The 21606-nt window shown below is 33.4% G+C and overlaps 1 protein-coding gene across 1 annotated transcript in view; it reads right to left on the minus strand.

Annotated features, from left to right (window-relative positions):
- LOC149414361 (uncharacterized) overlaps positions 1 to 21606 on the minus strand; it is a 144323-nt gene that overhangs the window by 26374 nt on the left and 96343 nt on the right. The window contains exons 2-3 of the mRNA XM_089644255.1: positions 17650 to 18480; positions 15479 to 15694 (exon numbers count right to left, since the gene is read on the minus strand). Of these exons, the coding sequence (XP_089500381.1) occupies positions 15479 to 15694; positions 17650 to 18480 (1047 nt within the window). The remainder of the gene's footprint in view (positions 1 to 15478; positions 15695 to 17649; positions 18481 to 21606) is intronic.

Below are 21606 nucleotides of genomic sequence, written 5' to 3' on the forward strand. Positions count from 1 at the left end.
AATTCGAAGGCGAATAATTATTATAATTTTAATGTATTTTTAAATTGTGGTCTATTTAGTTGAGAGCCCCTGTAGGACGTCTCCGTCCGGTAAAGACTGCAGATGCTGTCAAACGTGGCATTGTGACAATGTGATAATGGGATAGAGGTATCCCCTGACCTGACCCGAAACACCTCACCTTCACCTTTTTCTTCTCCTTTATCCAATTCCGCGGTGATATATGGCCGGCCTGCGCAGTCAGGCGTATCATTTAATAACATCGCTGCTAATAGCTAGCTATGTATATGTATTTCTTAATATAACTAACGTGATTCGATATTTTTGCCCGAGAGAAAAATACAATAATTTATAAAGATTTATTTATTTCTGCTGGTTCACCTAAGTGGCATTTAAAGATACACTGTGAATTTTTTCATGCATATAAAATATTAAATAACAGGACAAAACGTGTTTTAAATCATTTTTGTAACATACTTATATGCGATATTTTTCTATCGAGGAAATTTCATACAACTGTATAGATATTATTTTCAAAAACATCATACATTTTTTTAAGAATTTAAAACTTATGAGTGTACCTACAAGAGATATATGTTATAAGTCAGTCTAAATTTGGAATGCGGGGCTTAAAGCTAGAACTGCCTATGTCAGTTTTTGATCCTTTGATTTAGATACCAGAAAATACTCTAAAACGTCCATTATTTACATTCTATGAATATCTGTATCAGGTGTTCTAGATTTATTCAATTATATTTAATTATTAAGAAATCGATAAAGAATTTTTATTTCGTACGGATTGATATAATATGAATAGAGATGGCAAAATTTCGTTTTAACTAAAAACGCGAAAAAATATTTATGGTTCGAAAATAGGGCATTTATAAGTTTTCTTTGCGTTTCAAGGCATTTGAAAGTGTTTCCAGTGATTTCTATTTCGCGAATTAACGCGAAAAACGTGATTTTGGCCGTATTTCAGCTAAATTATTCTATTTAGCAAATTAGGCGCGAATTTCCCGAAAATACCGGGTATTGACTGACAGGCGTACGAGAATGAAGGAGCCCACTATTGAAACGTGCGCAATGCTATCATTCAATCAGTAAAGTGCCTTTTCCATTGTTGCATGTATTTACCTGTATTTCAAATATGCCTACTTTATTTCATTTTTGGAAGCCTGTCCTACCTCTTTTTACAATTCTGTTACTATTTTATGTGTAAATATTTAATATTTTTAATTTAAACTGTACGCTGAATTTAAACGCTTTCCGAGAATATAGCATATTTCAGAAGTCAAAGAACCATACAAATTGGAGAAGCTGATACAGTAATATTTAGTCCAGTACAACTAAAGAAGAATTGAGAAAAATGCATAAGGAAGGTAGTTTCATGTGAATGTGCAGGGAAAAGTATTATGCCTACTTTATTTCATTTTTGGAAGCCTTTCCTACGATTTTTTATAATTTTGTTACTATTTTATGTGTAAATATTTAATATTTTTGTACTGTAGGCTAAAATTGCTTTTTGGCATTACACAATTTGTGCGAAATAAATGACGCCTATTGATATTAATCGCAATCTGCATTTGTTGTGTTTGTGTTCGACCCGTACTTAGAGTTTCCTTACTTATTAATTTAATATTAAAATTAATTATTTATAATCTTTCACATGGAAATACTTGCAAATGAAGGTTAAACATATATTTTACCAAAAATACTTCAAATATGCGCTGAAAACATTAAAAAATTCTATTTTGCTACAAAACGCTAAATTATGCCTCAAAATGCTATAAAACGCTAAATTTCCAATTGTTAATGCTAAAAAATCTGAAAATGAATGCTAAATTTTGCCATCTCTAGATATGAGGCGTAAATACCGACGATATATTCAGTTTACTAAATACATATTGGAGAAAATTAAATGAAATTGTTAATTACGTTCCCTCTCCCTGCTGTGTGTAAGTTATCTCAGTTATTTTCACTTAGGTGTATAATATATCTCAGTTATTTTCATTAAGGTGTGTATGATAACTATGATATCTCGGTTATTTTCATTTAGATGTGTAAGTTATTTCAGTTATTTTCATTAAAGCTGTTTAAGATATCTGAGATATCTCAGTTATTGTAATTAACCTGTGTTGGGTATCTCAGATATCTCAATTATTTTCATTAAGTTGTGTAAAATATCTAAGATATCTCAGTTAATTTAATTAAGGGGTGTAAGATATCTGAGATATCCCAGTTATTTTCATTAAGGTGTGTAAGATATCTCAGTTATTTTCATTAAGGTGTGTATGATAACTATGATATCTCGGTTATTTTCATTTAGATGTGTAAGTTATTTCACTTATTTTCATTAAAGGTGTTTAAGATATCTGAGATATCTCGGTTATTGTAATTAACCTGTGTTGGGTATCTCAGATATCTCAATTATTTTCATTAAGTTGTGTAAAATATCTAAGATATCTCAGTTAATTTAATTAAGGGGTGTAAGATATCTGAGATATCCCAGTTATTTTCATTAAGGTGTGTAAGATATCTCAGTTATTTTCATTAAGGTGTGTATGATAACTATGATATCTCGGTTATTTTCATTTAGATGTGTAAGTTATCTCAGTTATTTTCATTAAAGGTGTTTAAGATATCTGAGATATCTCAGTTATTGTAATTAACCTGTGTTGGGTATCTCAGATATCTCAATTATTTTCATTAAGTTGTGTAAAATATCTAAGATATCTCAGTTAATTTAATTAAGGGTTGTAAGATATCTGAGATATCCCAGTTATTTTCATTAAGGTGTGTAAGATATCTCAGTTATTTTCATTAAGGTGTGTATGATAACTATGATATCTCGGTTATTTTCATTTAGATGTTTAAGTTATTTCAGTTATTTTCATTAAAGGTGTTTAAGATATCTGAGATATCTCAGTTATTGTAATTAACCTGTGTTGGGTATCTCATATATCTCAATTATTTTCATTAAGTTGTGTAAAATATCTAAGATATCTCAGTTAATTTAATTAAGGGGTGTAAGATATCTGAGATATCCCAGTTATTTTCATTAAGGTGTGTAAGATATCTCAGTTATTTTCATTAAGGTGTGTATGATAACTATGATATCTCGGTTATTTTCATTTAGATGTGTAAGTTATCTCAGTTATTTTCATTAAAGGTGTTTAAGATATCTGAGATATCTCAGTTATTGTAATTAACCTGTGTTGGGTATCTCAGATATCTCAATTATTTTCATTAAGTTGTGTAAAATATCTAAGATATCTCAGTTAATTTAATTAAGGGGTGTAAAATATCTGAGATATCCCAGTTATTTTCATTAAGGTGTGTAAGATATCTCAGTTATTTTCATTAAGGTGTGTATGATAACTATGATATCTCGGTTATTTTCATTTAGATGTGTAAGTTATCTCAGTTATTTTCATTAAAGGTGTTTAAGATATCTGAGATATCTCAGTTATTGTAATTAACCTGTGTTGGGTATCTCAGATATCTCAATTATTTTCATTAAGTTGTGTAAAATATCTAAGATATCTCAGTTAATTTAATTAAGGGGTGTAAGATATCTGAGATATCCCAGTTATTTTCATTAAGGTGTGTAAGATATCTCAGTTATTTTCATTAAGGTGTGTATGATAACTATGATATCTCGGTTATTTTCATTTAGATGTTTAAGTTATTTCAGTTATTTTCATTAAAGGTGTTTAAGATATCTGAGATATCTCAGTTATTGTAATTAACCTGTGTTGGGTATCTCATATATCTCAATTATTTTCATTAAGTTGTGTAAAATATCTAAGATATCTCAGTGAATTTAATTAAGGGGTGTAAGATATCTGAGATATCCCAGTTATTTTCATTAAGGTGTGTAAGATATCTCAGTTATTTTCATTGTGTTGATTAAGGTGTTTTTCTGTTTATTTATGTTTTTTTATGTATGTAACATGAATTTTATGTGGAAACTTCACTTGTTAATCCAACATAAAATGTTATCATTGATATAAAATTGTAAAACATGTTTTACAATACACTAAAATAAAATAAAATAAAATATACAGATTTCCCGAGCACGATCGCACTGTCGATATCCAGACCGATATCGATAATGCAATAAATATGAAATCCACATAAGCTGGCAACACTGGCGTATATGTCTATGAATTGACAACCCTAAACGTAACAGTTAAAAATACTAATAAATTGGCAATGCCGAAATTGAAATGGCAACATTAATATTCATTGCAATTCGTATGTACTTTTTGACACTAAAAATGTAGTTAATTAGTTCATGAAATCATTTGTCATGGCTATCAACTAAAATGCCACTTCTCAGTGACGTTTCGCAAAGTCATAAGGATTGGAAGCGCATAAAATTGAACTAATACACCCAACTGTAATTGTGTTTTGTTCGGATCAACTCCAATAGCTGATTCTATTAAACGTTAATTCCGTTTTAATGTTATGAGTTTTGATGTTAAAAATGTATAATATCTTTGTTCCATTTACCTAATTATTAACGACCGGCTTTTACCAGTCTGAAGAAGCTTGCAACAGGCAGAAACCGGTCTGTATCCACATAAATAAGTAGAACGACGTTTTTATCAAATCAATTATTTTATTGTTTTATTAATTGCAATTTATAGAATAATTTTGTTGGTTCCATGATAACTAAACACAGTGACAATTCAACACACTTTTAAAAAGTGATATAAAGTCATTAGAAACGATGAAAATTTTATTTTTTTAACCCAACCTAACCTAACCTAATCTAACCTACTTAACCCAGTTAATAAAGTTTTTGTTTCATCACTTTCCATGACTTTATATAACTTTTTAAAGATGTGATGAATTATCATTGTTATGATTTATCCGGTCACCAATTTTGTTGGGTTACTTTTTTTTAAGAGATGAAATAAACAATTGAATTTGAGAGCCACCTCTAGGCTGGAGCCCCACAATACTTGATAAAACCTACTTGATTCTGTACAAAGTAGGACGGTCCGTCTGATTGAGAATCCGCTGTTAACAGACCGATCGTCATCTGTAATGCAATGCAGACGCAATGTGGGCATTCTGAGTCTGTTCTACAGGTATTTTAATGGAGGCTGCTCTAAAGAGGTCCCTGATACACCGATGCACGTGCGTGAAACTCGACGTACACGAGCGTATGTGGAACGAGCTACCGGTAGCTACCGGTTTTTCCTCCTTCATTGAATCCGGGCCACTTCAAGATCCACATTAAGGCGAAGCTTAACGCCAAATCACTATTTTGATTAATCTTTATAACGAATCGGTGTACATTATGAATATCAAAAAATATGCTTTAGATAAATTGAAGGTTTTCCTATCGTTTCGCTTCAGTAGAATACAAATGAAATAATAAATGACTCAATAAAAAATATAAATGAAAACTACTAAAAAATATATATTTTCAATAGAAATGTATGAACGCGTAGAGGAAACAACTTTTAAAAAATACAGTATTATAGCTAAGATTATCTGTGACAGTTTCACTTGATTAACTTTTTTGCTTTCTTATAAAATTATTTACAAAATAAATAAAAACCAGTTTTTTGCTTGAAATCGAACGTTTCTAGACTCCGTTTGTCAATGATTTTAATGCCTATTACCTACAATATAAGGTATACCAAGAGTATACACATTTTTGTCTTGTAGCTTCCTCTTAGTAAAGATCTTCCTACAGACCCTACCTGTACCCGCCTCACCTATTTATTCTGTTTTTTATTATTCTCGGAAAAAAATACAATAGTGTAGGCAATTTTTATTTTATTTACGAAAAAATTTTCAATAATCAAAGCCAATAAAATGCTGGGATTTATAATTCGCATAGCAAAACCCTTCCACAACATAAACACTCTATATTCCCTTTACACCTCATATATTCGCCCGCACCTGGAACACTGAACACCGATCTAGACTCCTTTATACCAAGCCCATATCAAAAGAATAGAAAGGAACTCATGAATTATAAACTAAACTTACACTTCTCAAATTATACCGAATCCATTAAATTTCATAATTTTAACTCCCTCCAAACACGACGTCTAATTTTTGATCAAATCTTATTGTTTTAAATCCTAAATAATGGTCTGGACTCACCAGAACTTACCAATTTAATAAATCTTCATATTCCGTCTAGATCAACCCGACAATCTTATTTATTTTATCTACCCTCGTGTAGAACAAACATTCGAAAAAATTCCCCAATTCCTCGTATATGTGCACAATATAATACAAAATTTTACAGCATTGACATTTTTGTTAATAACCTAAAGAACTATAGATATGAAGTAATGCGTACGATCGGTTATTAATATGAGAGAATGAAATGTATCGGGAGCATCTCCTATCCTCTTCCTATCTTCCTCTTCCTCTCCCCTTCCTTTAACACCAAATTAATTTTAAGATATTAAAACTTCATTTCCAATGCACTTTAACATAAGAAACTTCTGTGGCTTGACTTCAGTTCACTTGTATATTTATATCTATCATTGTATATTATATAAAAAGCTGTTTGTTTCTTACAAAATAAATAAATAAATAACACACAAAAAAATATGTATTATCATTTTTTTCATTAGCCACACAGGAAGCCCTGAGGAAAAAAATCACTCAGGGCCCATGTCATCTTGGGGATGCTGTGTGGAGGATTTTTTTAGGGAAAACAGGAGAGGAAGATCTGGGAAGGAAAAGGGTATGAGGGGTGGTTAGGAATCTGAGGGTTAGTGTGTCCAGGAGTACGGACGTATGAATTCATCCCTCCCAATGCAAGGCGAGAGTCCAGTTGGAGAGGTCAAAAGGTCTCTCTCAAGCAGTTTCTCCCGATCACCTAGACAAATCTCGCCCCATTAACCCGGACACCCCTGCCAAGTTTTTAAACAAAGCGAATTACTTGGGGTGACCTATGGCAGGGATGTTGTTTATACAGGGTGTATTGGCACGTACCCGACAAACTTTAACCAGCTTTTCCTTAGCACATTTGGAGTAAACAATGTTATAAACATTTTTTTCAATTAAAAACAAAAAAATATAAAAAAACCCGCACTCCGTCACTGTCATTGGCATTGTTTCTCGTGTTCAACAGCTGTTATTAGCAAGCGTGTCAAAAAGCGTCTTCGCTCTTTCATACACACTAAATAATAATAGTTAAAAATGAGACGAATGGTGCCATGCCATTTCGTTGTGATTGTAAAAGCGCGCCAATGTAGGTACGTACGTATATTATTCAACGAAACTCGAATAAAATATTGCCAGATGGGTTTTCAAACTGTGACAAAGGATAAAACAGTGGTGAGGTGAATAGCTGGTTAAAGTTTGTCGGTTACGTGCCGATACACCCTGTATAGTTCCCGGGGTGGCGGTACCCATACCGCCTCCCAAATTTTACCATAAAACCAATTTACCAAAACCCGACAAAGCAGCATATATCAAAAAGGTCGTATATACTCACTTACTTTCAGAATGTGTGTGACTTACCTTTCGTCGCATCGGCAGTGCATCAGCGTGTTCGGTCGCCAGTTGAACAGTCCATACTTGGACTCCGCTGCGCCCAGCCAGAACGGGCACGAAGTGTCGTGCGCGCGACAACACCTGTCCGCGCCGTCGAACGCGCCGAGCTCCGCGTAGCGCGTCGCGCTGCCGCCACGACCGCACCACACCGTGCCCGGCACCAGCATGCCCGTGGAGCGGGCACGGCGCGGGGCACGCCCGGCACGCCCAGTCGCAAGCGCGGCACGCCCGGTCGCGCTGTCAGTGAAGGGGTTAGCAAGCAGTGCGATATGATGTTACAATACTTAGAATAGAAAAACCTTAGAAGCATTATTGAAGGCTACACCGGCTAGGCTACAGGAGTTAGCGCAACACGGCATAATACCCCAAAATAAATCACTCTTATTCTGCCCGTGAAAGTCTCAAATCGATACCCCTCTATCGGTTTTTCTATTCAGTGCTTTTTTTAGTGATAAATATTAGAATACACATACAAAACGATATTAAGAAACTTGTCTGAAACATACATTTTTTAATGTCATCCGATTTAAAAAGCTCAATTGCCCGGAGCCAATGGGATTATGACACGAAATATTTTAAGCTTGAAGGAGGTGAACTAACTTCACACAAGATTCTTCATTATCTTGGGGGATGCTGTGGGAGGGTAATTAATATTGAGTTGATGTAGTGTTTTGTGAAATCTTCCAGAGGACTATCGAATATTTAGAAAGTTACGAGATAAATAAGACACGAAAGAGAAGAGAAAGGTTTCAGACAAAGATCTTTATTGAATACGATCACATACAATATGCTTAATTGAATACGATCACATACAATATACTCAATTAAATATGATCACATACAATATGCTTAATTGAATATGATCACATACAATATGCTTAATTTAATATGATCATATAAAACATGCTTAATTTAATATGATCACATACCATATGCTTAATTGAATATGATCACATACAATATGCTCAATTGAATATGATCACTTACAATATGCCTAATTGTATATGATCACATACAATATGCTTGATTGTACATGATCACATACAATATGCTTTATTGAATATGATCACATACAATATGCTCAATTGAATATGATCACATACAATATGCCTAATTGCATATGATCACATACAATATGCTTAATTGTACATGATCACTTACAATATGCTTTATTGAATATGATTACATACAATATGCTTTATTGAATATGATTACATACAATATGCTCAATTGAATATGGTCACATACAATATGCTTAATTGAATATGATCACATACAATATGCTCAATTGAATACGATCACAAACAATATACTTAATTGCATATGATCACATACAATATGCTCAATTGAATATGATCACATACAATATGCTCAATTGAATATGATCACATACAATATGTTTAATTGAATATGATCACATACAATATGCTTAATTGAATATGATCACATACAAAATGCTTAATTGAATATGATCACATACAATATGTTAACCAAATGTTATCAATGAATTCATGTTTTTAAGCATTTGTTATTGCATCCAAATATCCACCGCAATGATGTTTCAATGTTAAAAAAAATACAAAGTGCGCCCCTCTGTTGAATTGGCAGCCACCTCTAGTCTGGAGCACCAAATTCCTGAAAAAAACATGTGCAGAAACGGACGGTCCTTTTGATATATTCCCCTATCTGAACAAACGGATGTCATGCTGTACTCGTTCTACCGGTATTACATTAAAAGTTGCTTTACTACTGTCATTTATCCCTTCGGCACTGGTGCATAATCTGGAAGCACGACAAACGCGGGCCCAACATGTGTACACGGTTGATATTTGTCACATGAGAACGGGTTGCTTCGACGATTTGTTCTTAAGTTCAACAGCTCGGTTGTGGAAAGAACTTTCACACATCATCCCCAAAGGTGACATGGCGCTGAGAGAAATTATTTTCTTCGTGGCCTACTGTGTAAAATTCTTGTCTAACATGCAGTGAGCATTACCAAAGACTTATGAAAAATCGATATACTTATATGTGCAGCCGGCATAGGGAAAAAATACGTCCAGCAGAATCCCCTCGGGGATCAACTGGCAGAGGGATCAACTGGAAGAGGGATCAACTGTCCTGAGGATCAACTGTCGGAAGATAAATATTCTTCTGTTACGAATAACCTCATATAGATTTAAATTCCTTCTACAGCAATTATTATAGCATGAAAATTTCGCTTTTGCAATGATGGAGCACTTAACTAGCAAAGAATTGAACCCGTGACGTCGAAGTGGGAACCCACAGTTGCTACTAAACGGTAATTCAATTAACCTGTTAACGTAAAGCACAATCTGCTAAGGATAAAAAGATAAATGATAAAACTCAAAAGAGTGTTAATCTAAAAGGATAGTTTATTAACAATAAAGAAATTTACTGAAAACATAAAATTTTAATCACAAAAAAACATAAATGCAAAAAAAAAGTAGAATTTAAATGAAAACTTCTACTTTCAAAATACTCTACTTAAATATTTATCTAAATTAGCCATGCTCAAGCAAAAAATAATAATAACTAAATACAAAGTAAAACAAAATAAAAAAATAATCTAACAAAATCAAGACAACTTAAGGAACAATCTTATTAAAAACCAAGCAAACACATCAAGCAGGAACCAATTAGGAATGTATTTAGAATTTAAATTAATTGAAGAACTGACGATCCAAAATAAAGAAAACTACCGAATGATTTCAAAAAACCATAAAGGACAATTGCAAAATAATGAACAAATATTCAAACAATAGTAAATAGAGGAACAAGCTCTTAAAAACAATGACAATTTAATAAACTGTAAAGACCAATGACAAATTGAAGAAATGACGATCTTAAATAAAGAAAACTGAAGACCTAACCTAACCTAATCTAATGAACCAATGATTTCGAACAAAACCATTTAAAGGACAATTACAAAATTAAGAAAAAATGTTTAAATAATAATGAATAGAGAAAAAACTCTTAAAAACAGTGACAATTTAATAATCTGTTAAAAATAATGACAATTAAAGAACTGGCGATCTAAAATAAAGAATAATGAACTAATGATTTCAAAAAACCATTTAAAAGACAATTAAAAATTAATAACAAATGTTTAAATAATAATGACACATTGAGAAACAAGCTAAAAAATGTCAATTTAATAAACTGTTAAAAATTGAGACAAATTAAAGAACTAACGATTCAAAAAATACCAAATTAAAATATATTAACAAAGTAGGACACAAGCTCTTAAAACCAATGACAATAAACTAATTTCAAAGCTCTTTTTTAAGTTCTGTGAAGGTTCTATTCAAATTCTGTTATTATATCGTTATTAACCAGAGGTTTCACAAAACTATAAAAATAACAGAACTTGAATTGAACCTTCACAAAACTTGATAATAAACTTTGAAATTTGATGAATTTTTCAAATTAAAAAACGAACTGATAAAAATAAAAATGAATTATGTATCAAAGATAAAAAAGAACTAGCGATTTAAAACAACAAAACAAAATAAACAACAAATGGTTCTTAATAAACACGACAAAATGAATAACATATATTCAAAATTGAACACAATATTATCGAAGAAAGTTTATATAAAAATAAATCAAAGAACTAAATTTTCACAGAAAATTACGCTGAACGAATACAGATGGAAAAACGATAAAAAAAACACAGATGCTCAAAATAAAATAGACCGAAGCAAAGAATTTGCGTGGGTAAAAAATCACATTGAAGATGATAAAAATAATATACTGTAGAAATAGCATTGTTTCCTGGTTATCTAATAAGAATTTAGTGCGATGACCGCATAACAGCTCCAACTACCCGAAGACACTGGGACGTAGAACCCCTAAAGCGTGTTGGGAAAATTGTAAAGGAAATTTTGAAAATTCTGTCAGTTCAAAAAAATAATGTGACCACTGCACCGAGACTAAACGGCAGTTAGCAGAATTATGGCTTAGAAACGTGAAGTTTAGGGATTGGGGATTGAAAGGAGACGAGAAGATGAAGGTTAGGGCAGGGGCAGATCAAAGACTCGAAAAATGGTCAGCAAACACAACCAAGGCACCCTTGAGGGTGGGGCGTTATTAAATTAATGCCATCTATAAAGGCGTAGATTATAACGTACGTTACGTTTACCCGTAAGCTCTTGCATACCAAATTTCTAACTCTATGTTTTTAAGTTCCAAAAAAAAGTTATTTTTGAAGATTTGTTATGTCAAAACGTTAATTACATGAAATTCCATCGATAGAAAATAATCTGAAAAGTAAGCTCCGAAAATTATTTAAAATATGTTTTCTTCTGTTATTTAATATGTTATAGGCATGAAAAAATTCACAGTGTATCTTTAAATGCAACTAAAGCATTTGTCGAGATATTTTTGCTCTATTTCAAACGAGTCGTGTTTTATTAAATAATTTCACCATTTTCGCTTAAGGCGATGCACTACGTAGTAATGCAAAATCATGTGTTTTTGGTTTGAAAATTCGGTCGCCTAGAAGTGTTTCAGATGCTTTAATTAAATACTTCGAGTAGAATACATCTTGGCCTTTGAAATAATCGAGTATTTTTTAGATAAGTCTTTTTATAAGCCCAGAAAAAAATAATGTAAAGGCCTATGAAAACTGCTTTAAAGGTCAAAATCTCCTACTTACGAACCCAATTTCGGTTACGATTTTATTGTATAATGTGGCAAATTAAGTTATTTATAAAATGATTGAAAAAAATTAAATATTTATGCCTGAACATCCACAAAATAAAATAAAAGGCACTTTTTAGCCATGTTTTTTTCTTGTATAAATCAAAACAGGCGGATGGTGTTAAGTGGGAATTTAAACCTTATCGGCATGTACGTAAGGGTTGTTATTGATAGCGGCGCAATTTAAAATATTACACGACATAGTACACTTTAAAACTTTTTTGAACGCTTACTACGGGGCCTTAAGTATGTATGATTTCGCTTATTAATTAAATCCAATTCATTTTTCTAGCTGACTTCCCAATATTAATAATGAACAGATTATCTGAAATAAAGATTTGACGAAGTTTTTTCATATCCGTTTAGAGACATCTGGCTATAATTTTCCTTTTTAATTTCTTAATTGAATTAATCGGCGTTTTTTCTAAACCTGCTACGATGGCCCCCGTGGTCGAGGGGTTCGACTCCCGGCTACTAATCCGGATGTTGAATTGGTTTATTTTGCTTCAATTAAAAATAATATGTAGTAAAACGTTCCAGAGTGGAAGATACTCTCAGTATCGCCCTGTTGTAACACCACCGTTCATAATTGAAACGTTGCCGTGTTTGGTGACCAGATCTGAATAGCCAGTTACATCCCCACCTTCCTCTTTCCCATCTCATAGCCTTCCCACTATCTTCAGCCTCACAACATACTTCAATTGGGATGCCATAGTCTCACTGTCTCCAAACGGTGTTGGGACTTTTGTGCGTTTTCACATAAACATAAAAAGATCTCCCTTTTCTTTCCCTCTTTCCTTTCCTGATGACACAGGACCTGATGGAAATAAACTTTGTTAAAAGTTCCTAATAATAAAAACACATTTTATTTTATATAACGGAGGATTTTACAAACTGCCTTTGGTACTACATCAAAGGGTATAATCTCTTACTGGCTTAGCCACAAACATCATATTCCATTATAGCCTCTGAAGGACATTGCTAGCCACAAACATCATATTCCATTATAGCCTCTGAAGTAAATTACTAGCCACAAACATCATAATATTCCATTATAGCCTCCGAAGGACAGATCTGACCGGAGCGTCAATACATTATAATAGTATTTTTATCTTTTTTTCTATAATGCGTAGATAAGTGATATGTTCGTCATTGGAAAGATAAATAATTATTCTTCACAGTTTGTATCAAATATTTATACATTATTACATGGATAAAATTTTTAAAATTTGTCAAAGTGCATGATTGCGAATTTGCGGTATTTTTTCATTAACAGTTGAAAGTTTAAAAAATTATTTATATTTTTTTATTGTATGAACGCCATAAAAAGTGAAGTGACTATTTTATTACTAATTACCTACACAAAAGGAATATGTTTTATAAATATCCAATTGTTTCAAAATTATGGACGTTCCGAGTCGAAATGTCCTGGTAAGATTTTTTGTTAACATTTTCATTTTTGATTTAAAAATTTATTTTTAGGAAAGATTTTTTTTTAAATGCAAATTTTTCAATGACAATTTTATCTTGTTTCTAAAATAGTAATCTTTTTAACGACAGCTTCAAAAATAAGAAATGTGTAGCACATTTTAGATAACTCGGGAGCATTTCGAAATTCCAAGAAAATTCACCATGTCGTTTTGACTTGTTGGTAAAAATATTCAAAAACCTGAAACGAACCCCAACGACTTTTTTAATCCTGTATATTTTACCCAATGTACTAATAAAATGTATAAAGTTTTAAGTTTAATAAACTTGAAAATATTTAGGCAGTGTGAATCCAACGCTCTGGACCACTCGGCCACAGTTAATGAACTGATACCTATTGTTCCTGTACAAGATAAAAACAATTGATCGTTTCTAACCTACAGCCAACTGTTAATGACCACAATCACATCAAGTGACAAGAGAACTTAAAGATAAACGAAAAACAATAACAAAATGCAAACATTGTTTCGAAAGTAACAATAAACTGTCAGTCATTGTGAATCATTGATCAAAATTATGGGATAAATAAGTAGTGTGATAAATAAATGTCGGTATAAAGCGAGACAAATAGGTGATACAGATATAAATATACATTTGTAGGTAGATCACTCTCTGATATCCCAGCTGCTAGCTAGTTAAGACGTATCCGTAATCTCGTACTCGGTTTAATAAACGTTATAATCTATCACAGAATACTACTTGAAGACTAATAAGCTGTTGTTCAACTCCTGGAAAAAACACCAAACCCCTACAAAGCAAGAAAAAACTGGCAGTCATAGCATTAGCTAGGACAAACCAGAAGCAACAATCCCGATATCATCGCCTAGTGATCGATAAGTTTAAAAAAAAACTAGATCCAAGGCCAGAACATTTAGCAACCAATAAATTCACACGATTTTTTTTTCAAAAGCACACACTTCCAATGCTTTATTTAGGGAAACAATTTTATACAAAATTGAATACAAAAGCTAAAATTATCAGACGGCGAAAACGTGCCGAAAATATCATTTTCAGTTACTTTCTGATTATTAGAGACAAACCGTAGTAAATAACCGCAATAATGGTGTCTTGAAGTGATTGATATTTAACCTGAAAACAAAACGCACTACATCATTGCAAATACAAAACAATCAATACGAACCAAAAGCAACCTAAATAACCGTACCAAAGCTGTATTAAGTGATGGATATTTAACCTGAAAACAAAACACACCACATCATTGCAAATACAAAACAATCAACACGAACCAAAAGCAACCTAAATAACCGTATCAAAGCTGTATTGAGTGATGGATATTTAACCTGAAAACAAAACTCACCATTGCAAGTCCAAAACAACACAAACACGAACCAAAAGCAAATTTTCCAAAGCAACCATTGAAGAGCTGTTTGATTGTTTTTGACCAGAAAGAACAATCAGTGACAACACTACAAGCAAAGAAAAACCCTGCCAAAACTGTCAAGTAACAGATATTTTAACCTGAAAACAAAACTGACCATTGTAAGTCTAAAACAATCAACACGAACCAAAAGCAACCTTTCCAATGCAAACATTCAAAATCTGTCCGATTGTTAGTGACCAAAAAACGGTCAATGATACCAATACAAGCAGGTTAGTGACCCAAACAAACGTATCAGTGACAGCAATATAAGCGGGGCAGACCAATTATTGTTATTGGATAGAAACGCAGTTAGTGACGTGCAGGAACGTGCTAGCTAGAAAGAGTTAGGACCTCCTGTCACAGCGGCAGCGGCTGACGGTGAAGGGTCGCATGTTGAGCAGCCCGTTACGACGTCCCAGGCCGGGCACGCCGCCTCCTGGGCACAGGTCATGAGCGCGGCAGCACGCGTCCGGCGCGCCCAGCTCTCCCAGTTCGCGCGGAGACTTGGCTAGCTGTCCTGCGCCACACCACAGCATGCCGGGCGCGATCAGCAGACTGCGCTTGCTCCTATAATGATCGACTAATCAGCAAAGTGTGCCAGAATAGAAGAATATTCGTTCTGTGCGTCACACCTCTCTCTTACATGCAACACATCCTGGAACTGGAGTACAGCTGTAGTTCTAGATGTAACATGCTTCGTATTATTTTGGGAGGCGGGTATTGGTACCGCTGCCCGGGACCAATCGCTGCACAACCAACCCCTCTGCATAAGTCACCTCAAGTGGTTCGCTTCTTTTGGCCACTTAGCAGGATTGCATGGGTTCATGGGGAACTGTGGAATTCAGTTTCCAGGTTGTCCGTACTTATTTAAGTAAAATCAGAAGATTATCACTGTGAGTTGGCTTCATTGTTTCTGCAGACGTCCACAAAGCAAGTTGGACGAATATTGAATCAATATTTAAAATCAGTAATTATTGTCAATTGATATTGACCGTATCTGGGGCACTTTTAACTTAGAGAAACCCATAATTCCAATTTTTTTATAATTGTTTGTTAGTATAGTGCACTGAAAAGCATCATTGTGGTGGTTATTTGTCATACTTTTGCTAAAAAACACTCAATTTTAATTCAAAATCATGAACATTTCGCAAGCATTACAGGTGGAAATAGAATTAATAAAACTGAAAAATGAGGAACTATCATAGATTATATTGATACAAATCCATCGCCACGTGGGTCATATTTAGCCACTCTTCAACGTTCAAAGCTCAAGATCAAAGTTCAAGGTTCCAATAGCTAGGTCCGATTGATATCAAAACATCTAAGCTCAAAGTTAAAAACTCCAATTTCGAAGTGCATTGTTAAAGCACTTTTGAAACTCAAAGTTAAAAAAGTGAAGCTCGATTAATATTGAAAGTTTAAAACTCCACCTTTGAAGCTCAATTTCAAATAAGTAGATTATATTAAATCAACTCAAAGTTCAAATAGTTATACAAATATCAAAAGTTCAAAGCTCAAAGTTCAAACTAAAATTACAGGACTCAGTTCAAATAATGATAATAATTTAATAAAATGAAAAACGTATTCAAAAGATTTTTTCAAAATATAATCTTTTATTCGGAGCACACGGAGAATTGGAGACCAGCCGTTGCAATGGAAGGAAACGATACATTGCACCAAAATACTATTTTAATAAAATTTATTTTAAAAGCCAATGTGACAAACGTTGTGATGGAGTCATAGCTTTATGACAATGGCGTCTTGTCAAAAAATAATCAAATTGACACGTCATCTATAATTTTTTAAATGTTTGAATTTTGAGATAACATGCCGCGGTACGTTTTTTTCTTCTCTTTTCATCGTTTTGCAATGTGACAGATGCAACACATGTGCCACTACTGCTGCACATACCAAAGCTGGCCTCATGGTAGACACTGCACGGCTGTCCGAAACATTGTTTCAAGAAGGAGAAAAACCATAGATGTTCAAATTGATAGACAGGGAAAGGGAACAAACCAAGTTGCGCGGAGTGTGTTTCTCCCTTTCTGTAATTTGTTGAAAAATTAGTCTGACGGTAAAAAGTCAACTGCGTATTCGAAATCGGATGTATAAAAGTTCGTCTTGTTTTCAAAACTGAATATTTTGCTACTCCATTTAATTAGACACTTTTACAAATTTTTATAATTTACCCACCTCACTTTTTTTAGAGTCGCTAAGCAGCCCGATTTGAAGGCCGTTTCGTTTTTTAATCGTTTTTACGAACATTTCGAATGGGCGCTCTTCGGCGTTCAACGTATGACTGATGTCATAGATGATTCAAAACATTTTCAAACTATCCCGGTGCAAAAAATATGGTCACATGGTTTGTCTAAATAACTCCAGGATTTCACGTTTCATTCTTTCAAGTCTATCAATTTGAACATCCATGAAGAAAATGTAATACGTATTATTACAACAAAATTTAAAAATCTTTAATGATACCAAGTTTTGTGCATGTTTCAAGCGTATTACAAAGTACTAACCTCTCCAGCGTTCCTTCATCTTGTCTTTCAACGTCTTCTCCATCTCTGTCCATCCCAAGAGACCGCTGTAACTGCCTGTGTACACCATCACACCGTTCCTCCAACAATCCGATGTTCAACCATTCTGCAATGTCTTCTGGAAGCTTGGCTCCTTCAACCAACTTAAAAACAGTTACATTTCTCAAAGAATCATCCATCAAATCAATGTTCTTCCTGGCTAAAACTCTGGCTTTTTGATTTTTTTTCCTTCCAAAGCGTAGGTCTGAATCAAATTTGGACAAATTTCCAGAATTTTCAAAAGCGTTATTACGTTTTGACCGAAATTTACCAAAAGCGATTTTGTAATCATCGCGAAATATCGCTTGATCTTGTTGCAAGACTTCGAAATTTTCTAGATTTTCTTCTCCGTACGGCAAATGATCCAATTCATCATTTGAAGAGTCGAGATAATCAGCATCTGTAATAATGGTACCGTCATTAAAATCATCCCAATCTCCGTTATTGTATAATTCTGTGTAGTCGTTCAGCTCTTTTTTCAAATCGCGTGATGACTTCTTGTCTGCATTTTGTTTCTTGTTATTTCTCTTTTGTTGTTTTCGGTTAATCTTTGATAGGTATTTTTTTCTTTTTTCTTTTCTTGTGCCCCCTTTCTGGTTTTTCTTGTTTTTCTTTGTGAATGTGGAACTTAGATCCTTTTTGAAATCCTTGAGGAACTTCCTGACAGTTGTGTCGTCTTCAATATATTCGCAGTCGACGATTTCTCCGGCTATGTTGGAAATGGTTTGAACGAAGTGTAGGCCATCGGTTAACTGGCGTAGAACGAGACCAACGCTGCAAAGAAAATAAATATACAAATTAATTATTGATAAATTTAAGACATATTTGTATATTTTGTGAAGCTGAAGGAAGTCGATAAGAGATGAAGATGGGAGAGGGGAAGATTGGAAATAACTTGGCAATTCAGATATGATCAAGCAATTTTCCTATTACGATTGGTGGTGATAGAATCTATCGGATAGATAATCATTGTTTATGGCCTGTTATGTAAACTAGTGACAAAAGTTTTCTTTTAATTCTACTATAATAACTGAATATCCACCGCACAATAGCCCCAACTGTTCCCAACCGTCTGGAGCCAGTGAGACTATAGTATCCTAAATTGGGGTATGTTGTGAGACTAAAGGTAGTGGGGAGGGGAAGAAGATGGGAAAGAGGAAGGTGGGATATTACCTGGCTATTCAAATCTGGTCATTAAACACAGCTAAAGCTATTCCAAACAACTTCTTTCACCAGAGCGCTAATTAAAGTATCTACCACTCTGTAACGTTGCTGCAAATCTATTCACATATTTATTTATATAAGAGTGTCTGTAGCGAGCAACATGGATTTGATTTTTATAAAAAATCTACAGTTTTATTCAGAAATTGATGAAATTTTGCACACTTCTTGACATTCAAAAGAGGAGGAAAGTCACTGTCTACGCGAGGTTTAAAAAACTACCCAAATACTCAATTTGTTCACCCCTTAAAGCAGAATTTCGATAATTCGATGTAATTTTGCACACTTTTAACGTTCTAAATAAGAGGAAAATTATTGTCTTTTTTTAATTGAGAAAACGTCGGGACTTCAGTTAGTATCATATATCATTTTTAAATACACCTATTCGAATAATTTTCCTACATCCGATCGAGCTGAAACTCAGCAGTTAGACTCGTTATCAATGACAATGCATTTTGTCAACTTTTGGTAGCGATCACGTATACACACGCGGAAATATACGCATTTCTATGAAATTGAATAATATAAGAAATAAATTTCGGTCATACCGATCGGCATTTGGCGAGGTTGTTAGCGCGGTTGATTCCAGTCCCTGGGTATGAAGGAACAATCATCAGTCAAACCAAAAGAGGTTTTAAAATTATGGAAGAAAAAAAACTGTGTTTACGGGATGATTTTTTTGGTTAGTGAAAAAATTGTTTGTCATTGTTATCTAACGCAGTGCTCCGCAACCTTTTCTCACCTACGACACACCAAATTTCTTCCTAGAATTCCGCGGCACACCAAAAGCTAAAATATATAGATATTAAATTGATACACAAATTATGCAATAATTTCTTGTTTTTTATTTGAAAAGTATACGTACATACATATTTATTTTTACGCAATCTTAATAATTATTATAAAATAATAATAAATTAAAGAGCGATTAATTCTTAAATTAACCTGCGCTTGTTTCAATGAAGACAAAAGTTTTATATTCGGCTCGATTTTTGACAGCGCAACCCGAAGTTCTTGGTCAAGACCATAGACATATGAATATTAGTAGACCTGCCCTAAGTGATTAAAAGCGTATTATCCCCACTCCCCATACCGGTTCCATTGGAGCCGGCTGTGCTCGCGTCTTAGAGTAATAATATACAAGAGACCGCACTAATATTTGTACAAATCGTTGACATACTCGCAAAATAATGCTCTCCCTTTTAGCTCGGTTCCATTAACGTACAAAAAACAGAGACAAACAATTTCTGTTAAAAACATACTGTCTAAACGGTATGAAGCGAGTTTTTAAAGCGGGCGAAGTTCACACCAGTGTGATCTGTCATCCGTGCGTAGGCTCAAAAGTGCAAACATATTGATATTTTTACGTTAATTGAGCGAATTTAAAAAAAAAACGCTATGGCTATATGTGCTATGTATGGGTGCTTCAACCGAAGCTCGAAAGGAACAAAAAAAAACAGTTTTCGCAGGTATTTATTAAAGAATTCATGTTTTTCACTGTATTCATCTTTGATATCAAATATTTTATATCCTTAACTACAAAACCACAAGTAACTTCCACCATTATATAAACAATCCTTGCACTATTTGTATCTATATAATAAACATCCGTTTTGTATGCGTTTTAATGCACTTTTAATATGTTTAACTAACAAGAAATCTTGGCTAAATTATAATAATGCAACTTACCTATTTCAGTCGGCATCTGAATGTATCTCTGTCTCTTTCTCTCTCATAATATGAACGCTAATTTGTTGGTAAATGGACAGAGACGGAATAATTTTTGTCTTTGTTTTTTTTTTCGTTATAAAAAATTCAGGGCTGTGCTGAAATTTGTTTAGTATTAAATATTTAACTATTTACAGTTTTCTAAAGGATGAAAAAAGGCTAATGAAATGGATTCGTGCAACAAATCGGGAAAATTGGACTCCCAAATACCACAGTGCAATCTGTTCCGCACATTTGAGCACTTAGACACAACGAAAACAAAGGTCCGTCTAACGGATTTCGCGGTGCCTCAATCTAATTTAAGAGTACCCTTGGTTACACAAAAGGTTTTTATGATTTTTTTTCATCCGCTTTGACACCACCATAAAAAATATTTGGTAATGACTATTGACTAATAAACCACTAACTTACTATTAACTAATACAGAATAATATTTTCAGATTATACCAAACTCAAATGTGTCCTCCCCGCCTGTGTCAGATTAGTTTATCCATCAGATGACGTAATATTAACTTGTACAAATAGTGAACGGGTTTTCAGAGAGGCGCTTAGCCGATCTGGCGGTAAAATAATGTAATATCTTAATGATATCTTACTTTCTCACATGTTAGACCAGTCACCACTGGAGAACCTATGAGAATTAGAAATACTGTGATGTCTGCCATTTTTAAAACTTTTTTATGTTAGCATGCAAAATTTTTATATTAAAAAAAATTATGTTTATTTTGAATTATAACATTTGGAAGCGTATTTTATCATCTTTCCAAAACAGTTTTTAGTTTTTGGATACATTCAGAAATATTCTATTTATTTGGATTTTTTTGCTAAACGGAAATATTTCGACTCTCTGAAAAAATACTGTCGAGGCCTGAAGAGTTAGGTTAATTTTCAATGGAAATGAAATTTATTTTATAATTTTATTCACATGATAATAACTTTCTAATTGTTCAT

The sequence above is a fragment of the Hesperophylax consimilis genome, chromosome 20, assembly GCF_061612785.1.
Source record: "Hesperophylax consimilis isolate HC1 chromosome 20, BYU_Hcon_1.0, whole genome shotgun sequence".
Classification (NCBI taxonomy): Eukaryota; Metazoa; Arthropoda; class Insecta; order Trichoptera; family Limnephilidae; genus Hesperophylax; species Hesperophylax consimilis.